Source organism: Mauremys mutica, chromosome 12, assembly GCF_020497125.1.
Source record: "Mauremys mutica isolate MM-2020 ecotype Southern chromosome 12, ASM2049712v1, whole genome shotgun sequence".
In the NCBI taxonomy this organism is placed as follows: domain Eukaryota; kingdom Metazoa; phylum Chordata; order Testudines; family Geoemydidae; genus Mauremys; species Mauremys mutica.
In genome coordinates, this window is record NC_059083.1 from 37,405,303 (window position 1) to 37,427,921 (window position 22,619).

At 45.1% G+C, this 22,619-nt stretch overlaps 1 protein-coding gene and 1 pseudogene across 1 annotated transcript; one reads left to right on the forward strand and one right to left on the reverse strand.

The window, feature by feature from the left end:
- Positions 1–1,560: 1,560 nt before the first annotated feature.
- On the reverse strand, positions 1,561–3,190 carry LOC123346740 (olfactory receptor 14A16-like). Its single transcript, XM_044984204.1, has 2 exons — positions 2,619–3,190; positions 1,561–1,567 (listed from the first exon to the last, which is right to left on the reverse strand). Exons 1-2 carry the CDS (start codon positions 3,188–3,190, stop codon positions 1,561–1,563), a joined length of 579 nt encoding a protein of 192 aa, XP_044840139.1.
- LOC123346741 lies at positions 3,189–21,939 on the forward strand (annotated as a pseudogene).
- The last annotated feature ends 680 nt before the right edge of the window (positions 21,940–22,619 follow it).

A 22,619-nucleotide genomic window follows, 5' to 3' on the forward strand; every position in this document is an offset into this window, starting at 1 on the left:
ACTAACATTTTGTTTTGGTTTGTTGCAATAGATAGATAGATCTTATCTAATTTACACTGGTGTAAGCCTAAAGTAACGCCATTAACTTTAGTTAACTTAGTTTGGATAATTACCAAATGATCTGGGATTGTTTAGTCTGCAGAAGAGAAGAATGAGGGGGGATTTGATAGCTGCTTTCAACTACCTGAAAGGGGGTTCCATAGAGAATGGATCTAGACTGTTCTCAGTGGTGGCAGATGACAGAACAAGGAATAATGGTCTCAAGTTGCAGTGAGAGAGGTCTAGGCTGGATATTAGGAAACACTTTTTCACTAGAAGGGCGGTGAAGCACTGGAATGGGTTACCTAGGGAGGTGGTGGAATCTCCCTCCTTAGAGCTGTGGAGTAAGATATTGTAAGGCCTGGTCTACACTGGGGCGGGAGGTCGAACTAAGGTACGCAAGTTCAGCTACGCGAATAGCGTAACTGAACTCAAACTACCTTAGTTCGAACTACTTACTCGTCCTCACGGCACGGGATCGAAGTCTGCGGCTCCCCCGTCGACTCCGCCACCGCCATTCGCGGTGGTGGAGTTCCGGAGTTGATGGGAGCGCATTCGGAGTTCAATATATCATGTCTAGATGAGACGCGATATATCGAACTCTGAGAAGTCGATTGCTACCCGCCGATCTGGCGGGTAGTATGGACGTACCCTCAGAGAAATACTTTGGTAAATAATATTTAATAATTAATGTTTATAAGAAAATCATGATCTGGGGATAGTCTTGAATAGGAAATGAGTCTCAATAATTTGCCTTATCTATCTATCTATCAATTCACAATCAAATAGAAATCTATCAGTATGACACAATTAGGTTGTGTGTTAGGACAAAGAACGGTCCTCTCTCTCTCTATCTAATTTCAGACTCCGCCTTTGTCTGTCATATATGCAGTGTACACAACCATGCACAAAGATGGTATTCTAATACTAATAACAGGCCAACTTCTTAGATCATTTCTCAGTTTGGATATGACTAGATTTACACTGGATGGCATATGGAATACAAGATCGGTTCAAGTGATGGCATTTTCCCATTCACACCAATATTATAACAAAATGACCCATGATAAATAACTTGTACCAGAGTTTATGTTACTACTGAACTTAGTCCCGTGTCTTTGGTCCAAGACCTTGTCAGTATTAAACTGGTGGTGTCAATGGAGCTACTCTGCATCCGCTCTGGTTTAGCTGAGATGGGAATCTCACCCTCATATCTCTGTTGCATTCATTTTCTCCAAGCTGCCTGGATCCACACTTGGATCCTTGTGTGTATTGGCCACTGACCAAATCATGATTCCTTTGAAGTGAGTGGCTAAATTCCAGTTACTTGAATGGGATCAAAATTTGGCCTCATTATCCAGAGTCTGATTGTCTTTAGGAAACATTGCAAAACCTTCCTCTTAAATAAGTCTTTCAACAACCTCAAGAAAAACACAACACTGATTTATGCAGTGGTGCTGTAGCTATGTTGTTCCCAGGATATTAGAGCAACAAGGTGAAAGAGGTAAGAGCTTTTATTCCTCAACTTCTGTTTGTGAGAAAGACAAGCTTTCAAGCTTACACAGAGCTCTTCTTCAGGTCTAGGAAATGTACTCAGAGGATTACAGCTAAATACAAATTGGAACAGATTGTTTAGTGCAAATAGTTAACACATATTTCAAGGGACCATTCAAGGTGAATTCGCCTGTTGACGACACAGGGTATCATCAAACAATTACAATCTATATTCAATGGGGACCACGTCCTGAAAGAAATCTTTCCAGAACTCCCCCTTCTGACCTTCAGACAACCTTCCAACCTCTCCAAGCTCATCCTCTGAAGCAGGCTCCCCACAGAATAGGACACACCAACACAAAGCGACACCAAACCCTGCCAGAACAGATATAAAACCTGCAGACATATCTCCACTGCTATGATGATCATCACCCCCAACCAAACATCTGTCAAGATCCATGGGTCCTACACATGCCTATTACAACATGTGATGTGCCTTATCCAGTGCACTAAATGCCCAAATAACAATTATGTGGGTGAAACCAAACAATCACCGCGCTCTTGAATGAACTCACACAGGAAAGTGATAAAGACAAAAACACCCTAGTGCCTGTGGGTGAACACTTTTCATAAAGTGATCATTCTATATCTGCAAAAAAATTCTATAGCTGATCGCTCAGTCCTTCTCCCAATGGAAATTTGCACAACACCTTCAAGGGAGCTTAAATTCATAATGTTGCTAGATGCCAAAAATCATGGACTGAATAGAGACACTGGATTTATGGCTTATTACAACAATCGGTAATCCACTAACCACCCCACCCCCCGCCTCCTTCCCTATGACTGGAGACATGTTAATGGACATCTTACTTACATTGGTATAAACCTAGAATAACTCCATTGACTTAGTGTAGCAAGTCTGGATTTACCACTATAAAAACAGCATTTTGCATTAAAAAAAATCATACAGCATATTCTTAAGGGGACAATAACAAAGTGTCATCAATGGATTGTGTTTGTAAAGAAACACAGATAAAATCCATGTTCCTAAGAGAAATATAGACACTTTATTCTTGCTGAATAACCTCCAGACAGTGAGTTTCCTCAGGGAAGCTTTGATTTCCTTGTTCCTCATGCTGTAGATGATCGGATTCATCACTGGTGGCAGCACGGAGTAAAGAACAGCCACCATGAGATCCAGACCTGATGGAGAGCTGGAGGTGGGTTTCAGGTAAGCAAAGATGCCAGTGGAAACAAACAAGGAGACCACAATGAGGTGAGGGAGGCAGGTGGATAGGGCTTTATGCCGACCCTGCTCAGTGGGGATTCTCAGCACTGTTTGGAAAATCTGAGCGTATGACAGAATTATAAGAACAAAACAGCTTAAGCCTAAGCATGTACTCAAGATGAGTACCTCAACTTCACCAAGGTACGTGTCAGAGCAGGCGAGCTTGAGTAGCTGGGGAATTTCACAGAAGAACTGATCCACCTCGTTACCACCACAGAAGGAGATTGCAAATATGTTCCTGGTGTGCAATGAAGAATAGCCAATTACATTAATCCAGGCACTGGCTGCAATTTGGACACAAGCTCTCCTGTTCATTATAGTCTCATAGTGCAATGGTTTGCAGATGGCGACATATCGATCGTACGCCATGATGGTGAGTAAGGCAAAGTCAGGTACAGCAAAGAAGACGAGGAAAAAGACTTGGGCCACACATCCAGAATAGGAAATGGACCTGGTGTTCATGAGGGAATTAGCCATGGATTTGGGGATAGTGACAGAGATGGTGCCGAGGTCTAGGATGGACAAATTAATCAGGACACATGGGGCTGTGAAGGTGGTTGTCTAGGGCTACAACCATGATGATGAGAAGATTCCCCATCATGGCTGCCAGATAAATCACTAGAAACACCACAAAGTGTAATATATGCAGCTCCCAAACGTCAGAGAATCCCAGGAGAAGGAACTCTGTTATGTTGGTTTGGTTGGACATTTTCTTTCTTAGTTCATCGTGTCCTGCCTGTGGAGGGAAAGACAAGGGTAATGGTCAGGCTTATAGTGAGAGACGGAGTGACCCTGATTCCCCTCTCCATAATCTCTCATGATGTGAATGTCAAAGGTGCACAGCATTTGTTAATTCTATTGACTGGAGTAGCTAGTGTTCCTCAACGCTCACAAACAGAGCACTACTCTGGTGTGTTATCACAGGAGTGTAAATTGGCATTGCTCCATTAAAGTCAATGTAGCTTGGTCAGTTTACACCATCAGAGAATCTGGCCCAATATGTGGCTTGATCAAATGCAGTATGGAGGTTGGAACAAAGTACAACCCAAATCCAACAATGTTAGCCAACGTTTTGCCCCTATTGCTACAGACACCAGGCTGATAACTTGGCTATGAAACTAAAATGCCCACACAGCCTGATTCCCACTTTCCTGGGAAACGCAGCGTAGACTTATCCGGAGTCCCATATGGCAGCTCATCTGTGATGATTCCATCCCAACACCACACAGACAGCCAGCTGCCTGTTTACACATTGATTTATAGCACCAAATCGTAGCTGCATTTCCATCTCTGGGCGATTATGGGCTGGTAGCATTGCTCAGTTACTGCTAGGGTGCATTGTTTCCCTCTGCAACTTTATGTCTGTACTGTGCAGGTCAGCGGCAGTCAAGACACTTGGGTTCTACTCTTGGCTCTGCCACTGACCTTCACTGTGACCTTGGGGCAGTCACTTCTGCCTCTCTTTCCCCTCCCTCCATTTGTCTGTCTTGTCTACTTTGAATGTAAACTCTTTTGGGGATGGACTGTTTCTTCCTATGTGTATGTTTTGTGCATGTGTGGACAGTATTTTTGTTTAGCAGGCAGAAGTGTGGGACAGAGGCTATGATGGTAGAAGAGGAGAGCTGGGTTCTAGTTCCATCAACCTCCTATATGTCCTTGGGTAGGATTAAGATAGACCGGCTTTGTCTGGGGACTTCAACTCTCTGGGCTTCAGTTTAGAGAGGTTAGGATGTTTAAAACATATTCTGTGGGCCACCAACTTTGCTACTTACTTAGTTTTACTATCCTGCAGCTTTGAAAGACATAAAAAAAAATTGGCAATAGAGGGAATAGGTTGGAAATTGTGGTGTTATTCGACAATATTCATGTTCCCCACCCTGGCTTAAAGCTAAGTTTCCAGTTAGGAGTAGTCAGACACTTTCTGCTTTATTTCAAAGGAAAATTGAGTTTTCAGTTGAATACATTTTCTCTGCTGGCCATAAAAATGAAAGCATTTTTTTATTATGACTAAAATTTTTGAATTTCCAACAGTTTTTGGTTCTCACAACCTCAATGAAAAGTCAATTTTTGCTGATGAATTTTTTTTAAATGTTATCTCAAATGTCTGCTTAATTTGAAAGTTAAAGTCTTAAAGAGTTCTAATGGCAATTCATAGTTCTGATATTAAATTTTACCTGTATATTAATAATCTAACACATTTAATTGCAATAGAAAACGTACTTTCATAGACTCATAGAATCATAGAACTGGAAGGGACCTTGAGAGGTCATCTAGTCCAGTCCCCTGCACTCATGGCGGGACTAAGTATTATCTAGACTCTCCCTGACAGGTGTTTGTCTAACCTGCTCTTAAAAATCTCCAATGATGGAGATTCCACAATCTCCCTAGGCAATTTATTCCAGTGCTTAACCAGTCTGAAAGTTACGAAGTTTTTCCTAATGTCCAACCTAAACCTTCCTGGTTGCAATTTAAACAGAGGTTTAGAACAGTTTTCTCCCTCCTCCTTGTAAGAACCTTTTATGTACTTGAAAACTGTTATCATGTCCCCTCTCAGTCTTCTCTTCTCCAGACTAAACAAACCATTTTTTTTCCAATCTTCCCTCATAGGTCATGTTTTCTCGACCTTTAATAATTTTTGTTGCTTTTTTCTGGACTTTCTCCAAGTTTCCACATCTTGAACTGTGCCGCCCACAACTGGACACAATACTCCAGTTGAGGCCTAATCAGCATGAAATAGAGCAGGAGAATTACTTCTCAAATCTTGCTTACAACACTCCTGATAATACATCCCAGAATGATGTTTGCTTTTTTTGCAACAGTGTTACACTGTTGACTCATATTTAGCTTGTGATCCACTATGACCCCAAGATCCCTTTCCACAGTACACCTTCTTAGACAGTAGTTTCCCATTTTGTATATGTGCAACTGATTCTTCCTTCCTAAGTGGAGTACTTTGCTTTTGTCCTCTTTGAATTTCATCCTATTTACATCAGACCATTTCTCAAGTCTCTCCAGATCATTTTGAATTATAATCCTATCCTCCAAAGCACTTGCAACCCCTCCCAGCTTGGTAACATCTGCAACCTTTATAAGTGTACTCTCTATGCCATTATCTATATCATTGACAAAGATATTGAACAGAACCAGACTCAGAACCGATGCCTGTGGGACCCCACTTGTTACACCCCTCCAGCATGACTGTGAACCACTGATAACTACTGGCTGGGAACAGTTTTCCACCCAGTTATGCATCCACCTTATAGTAGCCCCATCTAGGTTGTATTTCTCTAGTTTGTTTATGAGAAGGTCATGCCAGACAGTATCAAAAGCCTTACTAAAGTCAAGATATACCACATCTGCATCTTCTTTCCTGTCCAAAGGGCTTTTTACCCTGTCAAAGAAAGCTATCAGGTTGGTTTGACATGATTTGTTCTTGACAAATCCATGCTAACTGTTACTTATCACTTCGTTATCTTCTAGATGTTTGCAAATCGATTGCTTAATTATTTGCTCCATTATTTTTCTGGGTACAGAAGTTAAGCTCACTGGTCTGTAATTCCCTAGGTTGTCTTTATTTCTCTTTTTATAGATTGGCACTATATTTGCCCTTCTTCTGGATTCTTCTGGAATCTCTCCCCTCTTCCATGACTTTTCAAAGATAATCGCTAATGGCTCAGATATCTCCTCAGTCAGCTCCTTGAGTATTCTTGAATGCATTTCATCAGGCCCTGGTCACGTGAAGACATCTAACATGTTTAAGTAATTCTTTCCCTATCATAGCCTCTGATCCTACCTCATATTTACTGGCATTCACTATGTTAGACTTTCAATCGCCATCTACCTTCTTGATGAAAACCAAAAAAAAGAAGTCATTAAGCACCTCTGGCATTTCCACATTTTCTGTTATTGTTTTTCCACCCTCATTGAGTAATCGGCCTGCCCTGTCCTTAGTCTTCTTCTTGCTTCTAATGTATTTGTAGAATGTTCTCTTGTTACCCTTTTTCCCCAGCTAGTTTGATCTTGTTTTATGCCTTGACCTTTCTAATTTTGTCCCCACACACTTGTGATATTTGTTCATATTCATCCTTTGTAATTTGACCTAGTTTCCACTTTTTGTAGGACTATTTTTTTGATTTTTAGATCACTGAAGATCTTCTGGTTAAGCCAGGGTGGTCTCTTGCCATACTTCCTATCTTTTTTCGCAGTGGGATAGTTTGCTCTTGTGCCTTTAATAATGTCTCTTTGAAAAACTGCCAACTGTCTTCAATTGTTTTTCCCCTTAGACTTGCTTCCCATGGGATTTGACCTACCAACTCCCTGAGTTTGCTAAAAAGTCTGCCTTCCTGAAATCCATTGTCTTTATTGTGCTGTTTTCCCTCTTGCTATTGCTTAGAATCATGAACTCTACCATTTCATGATCCCCTTCACCCAAGCCACCTTCCACTTTCAAATTCTCAACCAAATTCTCAACCAGTTCCTCCCTATTTGTTAAAATCAAATCTAGAACAGTCTCTTCCCTAGTAGCTTTCTTCACCTTCTGAAATAAAAAAATGTCTCCAATGTATTCCAAGAACTTGTTAGATAATCTGTGCTCTGCTGTGTTATTTTCCCAACAGATGTCTGGGTAGCTGAAGTCCCCCATCACCACCAAGTCCTGTGCTTTGGATGATTTTGTTAGTTGTTTAAAAAAAGTCTCATCCACCACTTCTTCATGGTTAGGTGGTCTGTAGTAGACCTACCATGACATCGCTCTTGTTTTTTACCCCTTTTATCCTTACCCAGAGACTTTCAACATGTCTGTCTCCTACTTCCATCTCAACCTCAGTCCAAGTGTATACATTTTTAATACATAAGGCCTCCTCCATTTTTTCCCTGCCTGTCCTTCCTGACCAAACTGTACCCTTCTATACCAATATTCCAGTCATGTGTATTATCCCACCAAGTTTTCATGATGCCAACTATGTCATAGTTGTGTTTATTTACTAGCATTTCAAGTTCTTGATGCTTATTCCCCATACTTCTCGCATTAGTATACAGACATCTAAGATACTGATTTGATTCCCCACCCCCAGTTCTGTCTTGTCTCTCCCTTATTTCTGCTATAGCAGCCAGTGCTCCCCCCAGATTCCTACCCTTCTCCCAGGTCTCCATGTTTTTGACTTACCTGTGGGCTTTGGTCACCTGCCCCTGTTGAACCTAGTTTAAAGCCGGCCTCACTAGGTTAGCCAGTCTGTATCCAAATATGCTCTTGCCCGTCTTCTTTATCCCAATTTGCAGTGCATTTGATCTTGCAATGTTAAGAATCATTGGTCATTATCTATCTATCTATCCATCCACCGACTGTCAGGATTGTTTGATTCTCTCTCTCTTCCATGCCCCCATCACTGTATTCACGCTGTTGTCACGCCCCTTCACTGCATGTTCTGAGTTGCAGCATCTCTCTGCACTTCCTAGCACAGATGGGTGCTCCCTTCTTCCCTCCCAGGGCAGGCTTGGGTGAGAGGCGATGGACTAAATAGGATCAAGGACTGAAAGCCCCTCCCAGCTCTAGAGCTGATGCCGGCTTGTGTATACTTCAGACACAGTCACAGTCCAGGATGTTCATGTTCTGGGGCTAAATAGCTGAATCCAGTCTACAGGGCTGTGAGCCCAGCTCTGATCTCACCTCTGGAGCAAGCCACCCTGACAACCTGCACTAACTGGTCCTAACCCTCCAGAGGGGAAACATCACCTGCCCTGAATCTCACATGATGGCAGCATCCCTGGAAGGACCCTTGGCTAAAAACAAGGCAGGGCATGAGTCACAAAGGCGTTTCCCACAGGATGGCAAAATAAAATATAAATTAGTAGAACAGATGTGACCTACAATAGCTAAGAGCCTAATGGCGCCAGAGTCTCAGCTGGCCTGGAATGGGCTGTTCCTTCATTAACTTCACATAATTACTTCTCGTATCAGAGGGGCAGCCATGTTAGTCTGGTTCTGTAAAAGCAGCAAAGAGTCCTGTGGCACCTTATAGACTAATAGACGTTTTGGAGCATGAGCTTTCGTGGGTGAATACCCACTTCGTTGGATGCATGTCATCCGAGGAAGTGGGTATTCACCTACTAAAGCTCATGCTCCAATACGTCTGTTAATCTATAAGGTGCCACAGGACTCTTTTTGCTTCTTTTACAAGGGGAGGGTGTTATTGGTAGGGGGATAAATGGGAAGGGTTGGTAGGTGGGGAAAGGTGGGGGCTCAAATGAGGGAGGCACAGCACCCCTTTGCTCTGGCAGTGCACCCCAACCCCTGCACCTCCAACTCAGTCAGTGTACCCAACCCCTGCACCCCCAGCTCTGCCAGTGCCATCCAACCCTGCTACACCCCAGCATTGCCTCTTCACCCAGCCCTCCCCATGCTTCCAGCTCTGAGAATGCACCCCAACCCTTGCAGAACCCTTGCACACATCCACAGTTCTCTTAAGCCAGGTCTGTGCTACACACCTATATTGGTATGACTACATCACTCAGGGGTGTGAAAAATCCACACCCCTGAGCGATGTAGTTATATCGACCTAACCTGCAGTGTAGACAGCACTAGGTTGGTGGGAGAGCTTCTCCGGTCATCATAGCTACTGCCTCTCACATAGGAGTGTCTTCACTTAAGTGCTACAGCATCGCAGCTGTGCCGATGCAGCATTTTAAGTGTAGACATGTCCTTTGACTGTGAGTTCCCTGGGGCAGGGACTGTCTCCGTTATTATAGTGGTGCAGCAGCACTGTTACGATTATAGTTCAGGTTAGAATAATAGAATATTAGGGTTGGAAGAGACCTCAGGAGGACCTCTAGTCCAACTCCCTGCTCAAAACAGGACCAACATCAACTAAATCATCCCAGCCAGGGCTTTGTCAAGCCTGACCATAAAAACCTCTAAGGAAGAGATTCCACCATCTACCTAGGGAACCCATTCCAGTGCTTCACCGTCCTCCTAGTGAAATAGTATTTCCTAATATCCAACTTAGATCTCCCCCACTGCAACTTGAGACCATTGCTTCTTGTTCTGTCATCTGCCACCGAGAACAGCCGTGCTCCACCCCCTTTGGGATCCTCCTTCAGGTAGTTGAAATCTACTATCAAATCCCCTCTCACTCATCACTTCTGCAAATGAAATAACCCCAGTTCCCTCAGTCTCTCCATGTAAGTCATGTGCCCCACCCCTCTAATAATTTTCGTTGCCATCCACTGGACTCTCTCCAATTTGTCCACATCCCTTCTGTAGTGGGGGAACCAAAACTGGATGCAGTACCCCAGATGAGGCCTCACCTGTGCCGAATAGAGTGGAATAATCACTTCCCTTGATCCTCCCTTGATCTGCTGACAGTGCTCCTACTAATACAGTCCAATATGCCATTGGCCTTCTTGGCAACAAGGGCACACTGCTGACTCATATCCAGCGCATGGGTCTCCTTTATTGTGCACTAACTCGCAAGTATAGCCAAGGCCGAAGTGTTCCGTTAACACTCCTCCAGTCATAGAACAAAACAGAGCACACCGAAGCCGAAGTGGCAGCTGTGCAATCTTCCCCCACTCAACAGTATCTGGAAATGTGCCTCTACCTTGCCCTGGAAGGACCCTTTCTGTACATAAAAGGAGAGTCCCTTCTCCATATCCCTGCATGCTTCCTTAGTAATGGACCACAAGGGTGCAAATTATGGCCAGTAGTGACTCAGGTCACAGGGAGCTCATCTGTAACCTTTCCTGGATGACATTCTGATCAGAGCTCAATCTAAATCAGCAGCGTGCAAAGCCACCTCTCAGATGTTGAGTCTCTTCCAGGTGCACAGCTTTGTTAGTGGAAAAGTTCCCTGGTTTCACCCAAGCAGAATAACTCACCTATTGGTGGAAATAAAGACCATGGTAGCAGGGACCCACCAATCATTGGGAAGATTTCTGAAAATCCAGGCATTTAGCATCATCTTTGAGAGCTGCAGGAGGCTTACAACTGCTAGGACTTCTAGTGTCCTGCATAGGGATCACTCCATGGGCACAATCACATATCAGACATCTTCAAGCCTTGATTATGACAGTGGGACAACTTCCTACAATGCATGAAAGATCAAGTATGGGTTCTGAAGCTAGTATTCAACTCTTTACAGTGGGGGTCCGTTCATGACAATGTCTGCTATGGAATGACTATCTGCCTTCTATTCCCCTTAGTTCTCACAATGGACATTAGGCTGGAGGGCGGGCGATCTCACTTGAGAGACCCACACAGCCCAGGGTCTGTGGAGCTAGGAGGAAAATGTTCACAGCATAAACCTTCTGGATTGGAGAGTGGTCAAAAGTTCCAGCCCACCCTCAGGGGGAACCAGATCCAGGTTCAGTCAGACAATATGACTACAGTTTCATATTTAAACAGCCGGGGAGAAGGAGGGGAACAAGAAGTCTGGTGCTACACATGGAAGCAAGGGAAATAATGAGGTGGACAGAACAATTCCTCTTTTCTCTCAAGGCACTCTATGCCAAAGGTCACCTTGGCAACATTTCTGCAACAAGGCGCAAGGTCAACCCAGCAGGTGCAAGGTCAACAACTCTGCGTGGTACTTGAATCAAGAGGTTTGTGATCTCATTATTCCGATGTTCAGCCTTCCTTCAACTAACCTGTTTGCGAATCATATGAATGCAAAGAGGCCAACATACTTAACAAGGGAAGCATACCCCAGAGCACTGGGGACAGATGCCTTATTGGACAGTTGATTGCAGGACCTACTTGATGCACTTCTACCCTTTCCTCTACTGAGGAAGATGGTCCAAAAAATAAAACATGAACGGCGATTGCAATTCTTATAACTCCTCATTGACCAAGGAGGCCTTGAATGTTGACTCTGATTGGCTTGGAGATTCGGGGACTGAAGGACTGCTCTAGGCACTGTTCAGCAAAGAAGTGTCTGGAAAGTAAAGTCCTGTCTCGTGATGTGGCTTAGGAGGTAGAAGGTTTGGTGCCCGAGATTTCTCTCCTCAGTACTGCTTATAACAGGATAATGCACAGAGTGAAGCACTCAGGGAGAAATGAATGGGGCCAATCTCGTCCAGTGAGTCTGCAGCAGACCCACGAATTAAACCTAGACCTCACGACCCACACGATCTGGACAGCATGTCTCCTGAGAAATCAGCCATGCCAAGTGATTGTAATGGACACAGGAACTTTCACTAGGGCATTTGGGGCTCCACCATCTGAGACCAATAAATGTACCCCTGGGAAGGAGCTGGTCCTTAATAATATGAACACAGGGAAAAGGGGGGCTAGTATAAACTTTCAGAACTTATTAGTGACTTGGGTGACTCAAGTGGGCACCCCCCAGAAAAGAGACACCTTAAAATGAGCCTGATTTTCAGAGGGCAGGTCCTCAGCACTTTCTGTGGCTCAGGAGCAGTTAAAGATGTCTCACCCTGGACACCAAAAATCTCCAGTTGCTTTTGAAAACTGAGACCAATGTGCTAATAAGAGGCCCTGGCCTATTCATTGAGTTTTCGGTGGGCTGCTGTAACTAACTGAACGTCCCAGTCAGTTCCTTGTGGGCAGAAGGACATATCGTGCAAACTGGCCCTCTGTGCGCAGTGATCGGCACCACACTGGTCAGTCTCTTAAGAGAGATCAAGGATTGAATTTGATATGGAGAACAAATTTCACGAGGTGCCAGCTTGGGAATGGCTGAAGCTCTCTGCACAGAATGGGATAGGGTAGGGAGAAGCCACTGCCAGAGCTTTACATTTTTATTACTTAAATATATAAATATTCACTTTCTGGAGTGGCTGAAACTTTCGGGCAAGGGAAAGACAAGCAGATGCAGAGTCTCTGGTAGGCATCCCAGGGCCGTCAAAATGTACATTAAGATTTGGAGCAATGCTAAGTCAGTTTTATCATTTTACATTCTTTGGTGCGTTATTTCAGCTACAGTTCTAGAGGGCACGACAGAGTCAATTACGTTGTCTTCCCTAAGCCCATGGGGGCCAAATGCTTTCCTGGTGTAACTCTACAGATGAAATCCCACTTGCAGCAGGGATGTGTCCAGCCCATTCAGTTGAGTTATTTCCTCCTGAATCCACTCCAATGCCCCACTAGGGATAACCGGAGCAGTGTGCTCCCCATAGGTGGCTCTCAGGAAACCCGCACAGTCTGCTTGTTTTAGTTGCTATTGCTACCTGCGTTCCTGAGCTGTTGGGATGGTCCTTGCACACTGTGCAGAAGCTAAACATGGGGGCAAGGATTGAGAGCAGACGGTGCTTCAGGGTGTCCTGAGAAAATGTGACAGTTCTTGACTTTCACCCCACACTGGCCACTGGGAAGCAAACGAGGTCTCATTTCACACCACATTCACATGTGACTATCACAGAGAGCTCAGTGTAAACAGGGATTGTCTGGCTCAGGGCACAGGGAACAAGGTAGGTCTCTTCCTCTATAGGGACCTTCTTCAGATCAGTCCAATAGAGCAGTGCCCAGAAGCTATCCACTTTCTGACCCCTGTAAAAAGAGTGGATGACATTTCTCAAGGTCGTGTGCAAAAAAACAGAGACTCCCCCTGCCCTCCAACCAATGCATCTGAGCTAATCAGCTCCTTTGGGACACTCAGCGGAGACCAAGGACCAGCCCTGACCCAGAGAGACCATCTCACAGTACAAGAAGGGAACTCAATTCCCAGCTTCCATTAAGTCATTGGACTCTTTTTTTTTTTGGAAATTGAACCATCCAGCAGACAGGGGGAAATCACAGGCAAACATAGCAAGGGCAAGGTTTCTAGAGATGGACCAGAGTCAGAACCCCACAACGCAAGACCTTCTTGACCTGAATGGCTCAGGTTGGGCCTATCTCTGGATATTTCAGTTAAGAATATCCATCTTCATTCAGCGGAACTATTCCCAATGTTATAAAGAAGGAAATGATGAACTAAGCTCCCATTAGAAGCATGGTGGGGGGCTTATGATATTAAAAATTCAATTTTTTTGGCGGACTTAGTGGGAGATCCTGACCAAGGGATTGGACAGACATCTTGCTGCAAGGAAGTGTGGTAAGAATCTTACCTTGAACCAAGACTGCAGTTTTGCTAGGTCTGAATCACTAGAAGGCGTTTTTCATTTTTATTTGCTTGCTTGTAACCATTTCTGACTTTCCCTTATGCTTGAACTCACCTGGAACCTCTCTTTTCATTAATAAACATGTTTTATTTTTTATCTAAATCAACCCAGTGCTGTGTTTGAATTGAAGTGATTGTTAACTATATCTAAAGCCACAATTTGCTGTGCTTTTGTCTCTTTAAGGCAGCAATGGACCTTATTATTACTTCTCTAAATGTTTCAGGAGAGGGCTGGACATTTCAGGGCAGATGGTTTGGGGGAAATTTGAGACTGGGGTGTGTTGGGGTCACTTGGCTAGTAATAACCAAGGTTGGTAGAGACCACAGTGTGGTTGTGATGTTACAAGGAGGCTGCTGGAGTCAGAGTTGCTGAAACAAGTCTGCTTAACACAGAGACACTTAAGCCTGGTCTACACTATGATTTTAGGTTGAATTTAGCAGCGTTACCTCGATTTAACCCTGCACCCATCCACACGGCAAAGCCCTTTTTTCGATTTAAAGAGCTCTTAAAATCGATGTCTTTACTCCACCCCAACAAAGAGATTAGCACTGAAATCAGCCTTGCCGGGTTGAATTTGGGGTCATGTGGACAATTCAATGGTATTGGCCTCCAGGAGCTATCCCAGAGTGCTCCATTGTGACCGCTCTGGACAGCGCTCTCAACTCGGATGCACTGGCCAGGTAGACAGGAAAAGTCCCGTGAACTTTTGAATTTCATTTCCTGTTTGGCCAGTGTGGCAAGCTGATCAGCACAGGTTACCACGCAAAGCTCATCAGCAGAAGTGACCATGACGGAATCCCAGAATCGTGTGTTAGTGCACCCGTAGCTCCTATGGGACACTAGTACCATGCTTCATGGACAATACACCTGGCTGAGTGCCTTCACCACCAAACTGAGCCTGCAGTCTTTCTTATGAATAACATGGAGGTATGCTGAATCAGCATGCTGCACTCTTTGCTCATGCAGCTCATACTGGAGCTCCAAGAACACCACACTAGCAGCATGAAAAACTTAGCAGCCTTAGCAACACTCTGCAGCACTAACAACATTGGTGACCCCAACCACTCATTTGGTAAGTGGGGAAATGTGGCCTGGAATCAGTAAGATTAGGGCAGAGTCTGTAGCCCTGAAGAAGAAGAGTAAGAAATGTAGACTATTACAAACTATGGGTGTCATAAATAAACAGATCAGGGTTAAGGTCTCTTTTCCCTGGAAAGGGTTAACAAGCTCAGTAACCTGAGAAACACCTGACCAGAGGACCAATCAAGGGACAGGGGAATTTCAAATCTCTGTGGAGGGAAGCCTTTGTCTGTGTTCCCTGTTTTGCTCAGAGAACTCTTTTTGGATCTAAGAGAGGACAGTCATGTCTCCAAGTTCTCCTGGAGTAGTTTCTACTAATTAATAGTGAGTATTAATTAGAAAGGCAAATTAGTCTTATGATTTGATTTCTATATTTGCAATTGTGTGTTTGCTAAAGGAAATGCTTTATTCCTGTTTACTAATATTGCTTTTACTGAGAAAGGGGGAGGGGGAATTCTCTCCAGAGATTGATAAGGTTATACCCTATGAGTGTCCAGCTTGGGCTCATAGAGATTCTGTATTTTCTTTTTATTCTTTAATAAATTCTTTCTTTTCTTTGGACTTGGTTAATTCCTTCTCTTGTGGAAATTCAGGGGAAGGGGAGGGGGGAAGAGACAGTCCTCCTTAGACTGTAGACTTGGACTTGGTCCCTCTGGTCAGGTGTTTCTCAGGTTACTGAGCTTGTTAACCCTTTCCAGGGAAAAGAGACCTTAACCCTGATCTGTTTATTTATGACAATGGGTATGGCCATTAGATGGCTGAGACAGCATGCCACAAAATTGGCATGGCAAATATGGGTCATGCTCCAGTATCAGATATGGGCTGGTGAATACATGAGGGATCACCCCTGCGGCGCCTCCTGCTGGTGACTTCTGGGAATTAGCTTGGTTCCAGCTCCAGAGCACCCTCTGCAGGCTGGTGATCCACCTGTCCTCTGGCCCCATGTCCCTCCCATGTCCCTCCCCTTTACCTGGGGTGCTGCTCCCTAGCAGTAATCCCCTCAGTCTTAGGGTCTCCCGTCCCCGGGGAACCCCCACCCACTATCTCCACCTTGTCTCAGTATAAAGCTACTGCTAGTCATCGTCTAGCCCTCATGCCCTGGGGCAGACTGCAGTATCAGCCTACTCATCACTGGCAAGGTTGGGTTCGGAACTGCTGCCTTGGCCTACCCCTGGGCTGCCCTCTGCCACCCCCAGTACCTTTTAGCCCAGTGCTAGGCCACAGCCTGGGTCTTTCCAGGCTGGAGCTCCCCAGCTCCTCTGCCTTTCCCTAACCCTGCTTCACTCAGGTACCCTGTCTCTAGCACCCTGCAGCCAGGCCCTTCTCCCTCTACAAGCAGAGGGAGACTGATCCTTCTGGCTCCCCTGGCCTCTTTATACAGGCCAGCTGTGGCCTGACTGGTGCTACTTCCCCAATTAACCCAGCTTAGTAGCTCCCAGCCACAACCTTCCCCCAGGCCTGTTTTAAGCCCTTCAGGGCAGGAGCAGGGTAAGCACCCTGCCACAGCTGGCTACAGAGCTTCCTTCAGAGCAAGGCACACACCAGGTGTGCTCACTGTAAGATCCTTCAATGCTCTGCCAGGTATGGCTGAGGTCAGCTTAAACAAATTATTTCACACACAGGGCAATGTCCCTGCTGAGCAGTACAATGCAGTTTAGCATTCCATCACAGGGGGAGCCCAGGGTGCTGCAGATCAGGGTTGAACACATGAACAGAGTTGCGGGGAGCCCAGGGCTCGGATAGTAAGGAGGACTGTGGGTCAGGATGGGTGTGCACGGCCAGAGCTCTGTGTCGGGGGGAACCCAGAGATGGAATATTGGGGGTGGGGAGTAGAGGGGGAGGTGTGGGTTAGGACTGAGGGCATCGGCAGAACTGGGGGTTGTAGTCAGCACAGTAATGCCTGTCACAACCCTGGTGCATTGGCTGATCTCTGTCACTGAGGCCTAGAAACCTGGAATTACCTTTTGCTACCTGCCTCTGGGCTGGGCTGCCTTTGCTAACCTAGTGGGAATCTGAAGTTTGTTTACATGTCAGCTTCACTGCAAACTCCCCCCCCCCCTCCACGCCCCCCGCTTACATTCCCTCACTACCTAGGAGTCTGATGGAATTGATGAAGGAAGGGATCACCTTTCACAGGGGCTGGGAATGAACAGCTTGACCCTGTTCACTTTACCCATAGGGGTCTATTTGACATAGGAACAAACTCTTCCCTTCCTTTGTTTAACTTCAATCAATGCCTCTGACTTTCTTTTCTAATCACCCTTGATGAGACTGTCACTGAGACCTGCATTTCCCAACATTTCCATTCTAATGGCCCTCAGTGGGACCTATTAAAATGAGAGTAACTTTGCTTCTGCCACTGGCCCTTGATTCCTTGAGAGATTTCTCAGATCTCCAAAGAGCGTCCAGGTCTAAACTGATATTTCTCAGAGTCCCGATTGAGGCATGTGAAGATATAATGACCCATGTGTCCTCCTCTTAATCTCTACAGAGTCACAGGTGCTACATGGCTAATTGGAGAGACTGTTTTAGTTACTGTGTTGCTAACAGGGATGTTTTTAATGAGCACATATTGAAGCAGGTTTTTCTGTTTTGTTTTGTTTTTTGAATTAGTATTTTTATCCTAAGCAAAGCATCGGTGAAATTAACATGCTCCAAATGAAATTGATCAGGGTTCCTTCAGGCTAGGGAACCATCACTCCAGTTCTGTTATCAGACATATAGAAACAGCTGCATCCTTAAGGTCAAACACCTTATACCCTATGGGCAGAATTTTCATTGCCACTTCTCTGATCAGCTACCAGGGACTGAGGTTGCTCTTGTTAAGGTCTATCCCCTTGCCAATTCTGCCCTTTGTCAGAGTGTTACATTCACACTGTGAGCCTCTTGTCAGTTCCAATTCCCACCTGCTTTGCCTGTGAAATTAGCAGCACACAGAATGAGAAGGAATATTCCTTAGTTTCCAAAAATCAGGATATAGCTTTAAAGTGAAATTAGTGCCTATGACTGTAACATGTACCCACTCAACAGCTGCTTCCCACTTAAGTCCACTTTCCACAGGGGGGTCCATTAGTGATGATAGATAGATTGATAGAAATGTAAAAAAAAAAAAATTAGCCAGGCAAGCAGAGAGATAATTTGGCAGATGAATGGCTTGCAAGGCAGATTCACAGATGTATAGGTGGGCAGTTAGACAGACCAATGATATATGTAGTAATGTGAGGCCCGGAGACATAAACCTTTGGTATCACAGGCCCGGTATGAGGCTGAGGCCTGAACTGAAGTAATGGTCAAGACCTTGCTAACATAAAGCAAAGTTAGGCTGTGAGCCAGAGGCAGGCCCTTCTCACACAAGTTGACAAGAGGAAGGCTGTTAAAGAATGTGTGCCAGAACAGCCCGGTACGAGCACATCCCACAGAGATAACAAGGAACAGGCAGACCCAGCCTAAAGGCAGGGTCAAAAGGACAATATGGTGGATAGACAATATGATGGATAGACTTGTTTGTTTGAACCAGCCTGTACCAGGAGATAGGCAGCACCCTAATGCGTAGAAGGGCTGTACCTCGCTGCGTTCAGTAATGCGTAACCTGTTTGTACCTGTGTATAAGAATGCATCCCTGAGTGGACATCTTTGTCTGGCCTACGGGGCAGTGGAGAGACCCTCCACTGACTGAGCCGGTCCATTGTCAGGGGGCACATATTCGTAGTATGTTCTGTAGAGTCTGTGAGGAACTATTACTATGCTTCGTTTGACATTAACCTGGCCGAGTGCCTTCATACCTTATCGGAGTCTGTGGTCATTGGGGTTCTCTCGAGGTCTGCTGTGTCAGCTATCTGCAAAGCCGGGGCAGCACACAGGGGGAACACACGCACACAGCCAACTGTTATCAACATTGAACAGAGCAGAGCACCACACTGGTAGCATCTGACAATAATAGATAATTGGATGGATAAATAGCGGAAGAAGGAAAAAATTAAACATCCTGATGGACAGATAGACAGAAAAAAAATAGGTGGATGGATAGATGAATATACAGACGGAGGGTTAGATGGACATTTGGATGGATGGACAGTTAGATAAAGTGACTATTAGCTCACTGGGGATACAAGCTCCACTGCTCCCCCTAGTGCCCATTATACAGTATAGCCGCCCCTTCCCCGCCCCCACCCTCTGCTGCCCCTAGTGCCCATTATACAGTATAGCCACCCCTTCCCCACCCCCACCCTCTGCTGCCCCTAGTGCCCATTATACAGTATAGGGACCTGTAGCAGGGTGGACCACCACTCCTGCCTGGGAGGGCCTGAAAGCTGCAGCTCTAAAAGCTGGGCTGATTGGGGAAGCAGCCACAGCTAGGCCATGCCCTAATCACGCCACAGCTGGCCTGTATAAAAAGGCCAGGGACGCCAGGAACAAACAGTCTACCTCTGCCTGTAGAGGGAGAAGGGCCTGGCTGCAGGGAGACGGAGAACCTGAGTGGAGCAGGGCTGGGGAAAGGCAGGGGAGCTGGGGAGACTCCAGCCTGGAAAGGCCCTTGCTGTGGCCTAGTACAGGGCCAATAGGCACTGTGGGTTGCAGAGGGCAGCCCAGGGGTAGGCAAAGGCAGCAGATACAAACCCAACCTTGCCAGTGATGAGTGGCTGATACTGCAGTCTGCCCCAGGGTGTGGGGCTAGACGATGACTAGCAGTAGCCATACACTGAGGCGAGGTGGGGATAGTGGGTTGGGGTTCCCCTGGGAGGGGGAGACTCTGAGAGAAAGGGGTTACTGCCAAGGGGCAGCACCCCAGGTAAAAGGAGCACCGGGTCCAGGCAGGGACATGGGGGCCAACAGCAAGCAGTCAGGTGGATCACCGGCCTGCAGAGGGTACTCTGAGCTGGAAATCAAGCTAATTCCCTGAGAGACCATCAGGAGGTGCTGCAGGGGTGAGTCTGCATGGTGACACTGCCCCTTCCCCACTCCTCACCCTTCAGTGGTGGGGCGGCAGCAGGAAACAACACATCTGAAAATAGCAGTGTAGACAGCACTCCTTGGGTGAATAGAGATGTGTGGGTTCCAAACTTGAGAACACACAAACAGGCTTCAGGGGTGTCTTCACTCCATTAAGCTGTGCCTCACCAGCTACACTGTGATTTATTCCCATGCTAGAAGGCTACCCATGTCTGTACTCTACATGGTGCCAAAAGAAGCATGCAGTGTGGACAAACCTTGAGGTAAAGAGAAAGTTTACTTGGTGTGTACTCAGTCCTTATTAGTTATTTATTTTCTTCTCATTCATTATTTACTTTGTACTCACTTAGGCTGGTATATTCAAAGGAGCCTATAGGAGTTAGGTGCACAAGTCCCACTGAAAACCTAACTCCCTTAGGCCCCTTTAAAAATCCCAGCTTACTGGCCCAATATTGTTACTTGGGCCATGATACCCCATTGACTTCAGCGCAAACTCCTGAGATTCTTACTCAGTTCTTACTTAGCCAAAGTCCAGTCAAGTTTCTGCTAGTGTCTATGCTCTTCATTTTGGGTGGATGCAGGGAAGGCCTCAATTGTCTGATCTGTCATTTCTCATCAGCCCCTAGTACATTGAGTCTCATTCTCATCATATTGTCACTGGCCTAAATCAAAAGCTACTGTGCTGAAACCAATAGGCATGATTCTCCTTTCCATGTAAATGAGGGGTAGCTCTTCTGAAGGGAATGGAGTTATGTTGGTTTAAATTTGGAAGAATTCCACTGGAGTTTCCACAACCTAATCATGAGTAATCTACTTACTTATTTGTTTCTATATGAGAGAAGAACCCAACCCACTATTAATAAATCAAATGCAATTTAATTTTGATTTTTTTAGTTTGCGACTTTAAATGAGTCAAAGGGAGATAAGTGCTCAACTCCCATTGGCTTAGTCCCCTTTGAAACTCCCAGCCTCAGTTTATATAGCACTGCAATCACTAAACTAGATGGGCTTCCTAGAAGAGCTGCCCAAATGCTAAATCAGGTGGGTGGATTGATTTATTGGGCAAGCAGTGGGAGTCCTCTGTATTGACAATGGTGCAAATCATTGCCAAATCTTGCTCCACTGTACATCCGAGGTCAAAAATTCTCATTCAAAAATATTTATTCTGCTTGGGTTCCCTGGCTCTCGTTATTTGCAGATCTCACTCTTCATGCTATTCTTCTTCATGTACCTCCTGACACTCACAGGAAACATCATCTTCTGGTACACCACAGCTACCATCCCCAAGACTCTTACCAATCTCGTCTCCCAAACCAAAACCATCTCCTTCCTCAGCTGCCTCCTGCAGATGTACTTTGTCTTCTCCCTAGGCTGCACTGAATTTCTACTCCTGGCCGTTATGGCCTATGATCGCTATTTGGCCATATGGCCACCCATTGCGCTATAGCTCCATCATGAACAACACCTTGTCCACTCAGTTGGCCATTGGCTCATGGGTAGGTGGCTTCCTGACTATTTCTGTGCCAGCGTTTCTGATCAGCAGGTTGTCCTTCTGTAGCCCTACGGTCATCAACCATTTCTTCTGTGACATAGATTGTTGTATATAACTGTCCTGCACAGACACGCGCCTTTTTGAGATGGTGTACATTTTTATGTGCTTTATTGTCATCCCGGGCTCCTGTGCAGTCACCCTGGTCTCCTACATTTACATCATCTCCACCATCCTGAGAATCCCATCTGCCCAAGGACAGAAAAAGGCCTTTTCCACTTGCTCTGCCCATCTCACCGTTGTGGTTATATTGTACGGCTGCTCCATCTTCCTGTACGTCAAGACTTCTAAACAGAACTCACTGGACATGAACAAAATTGTCACTGTCTTCATTACTATTGTGACACCATTGCTTAACCCTTTCATTTATACTCTAAGGAACAAAGACGTCAAGGAAACATTGAGAAAGGCTTTTTGTAGGACATGATGTTATTGTCCAATGGCCTGGATATCATTGATTTAGGTAGGCAGCGAGGGGAAATCAAGTGAACCATTAAAACATATGAATATTAAATAAATCAATTCTGATATCTAAATAAAATCAACTAATAATAATAATGCAGAATTTGGCCCAGAATTTGGAAACTATATTACCGGGACTGAGTCTCATTCACAATAAGGCAACTTTGAATTCTTTTGGCAGTGTAAATGGGCCTTAAAATGGGTGTGACTCTAATTTACAAGGTCTGAAAGACCCCTTTACACTGCTGAAATGATGGAAAGTGGGTCTTATTTTCAGTGAGGATCAGGCCCTCGTTGTTTGTGTATATAAACTAGCCTGATATGATATATTTCTCCATTTTACCCAGATACTTGCTTCTGACATTTAGCACTCTAGCACTTTTGATGGAGCTCCACAAGCATTGACATCACTTTTTTTACAATTCAGAAAATGTTGATAAGACTCTCTGAAAACTTGGAGAAGTCTTGGACGTGACTGGAAAGCTGTGATAATACTTTGTCACATCTGTCAACACAATGATGCAAATTACACAACATCTTATTATCTTTCACATGATTTGACATCTTTCTAGCTCTATTACAAAATTTTGACAAGGCTCTATGGTCCAGAAGCCAAAGGAATTTAGGTACTAAAATCAGGCTTGG

What these genes read in the sequence shown, in the direction of transcription:
- LOC123346740 (XM_044984204.1), bottom strand. Translation starts at nt 3,190, where the DNA reads ATGGCGTACGATCGATATGTCGCCATCTGCAAACCATTGCACTATGAG.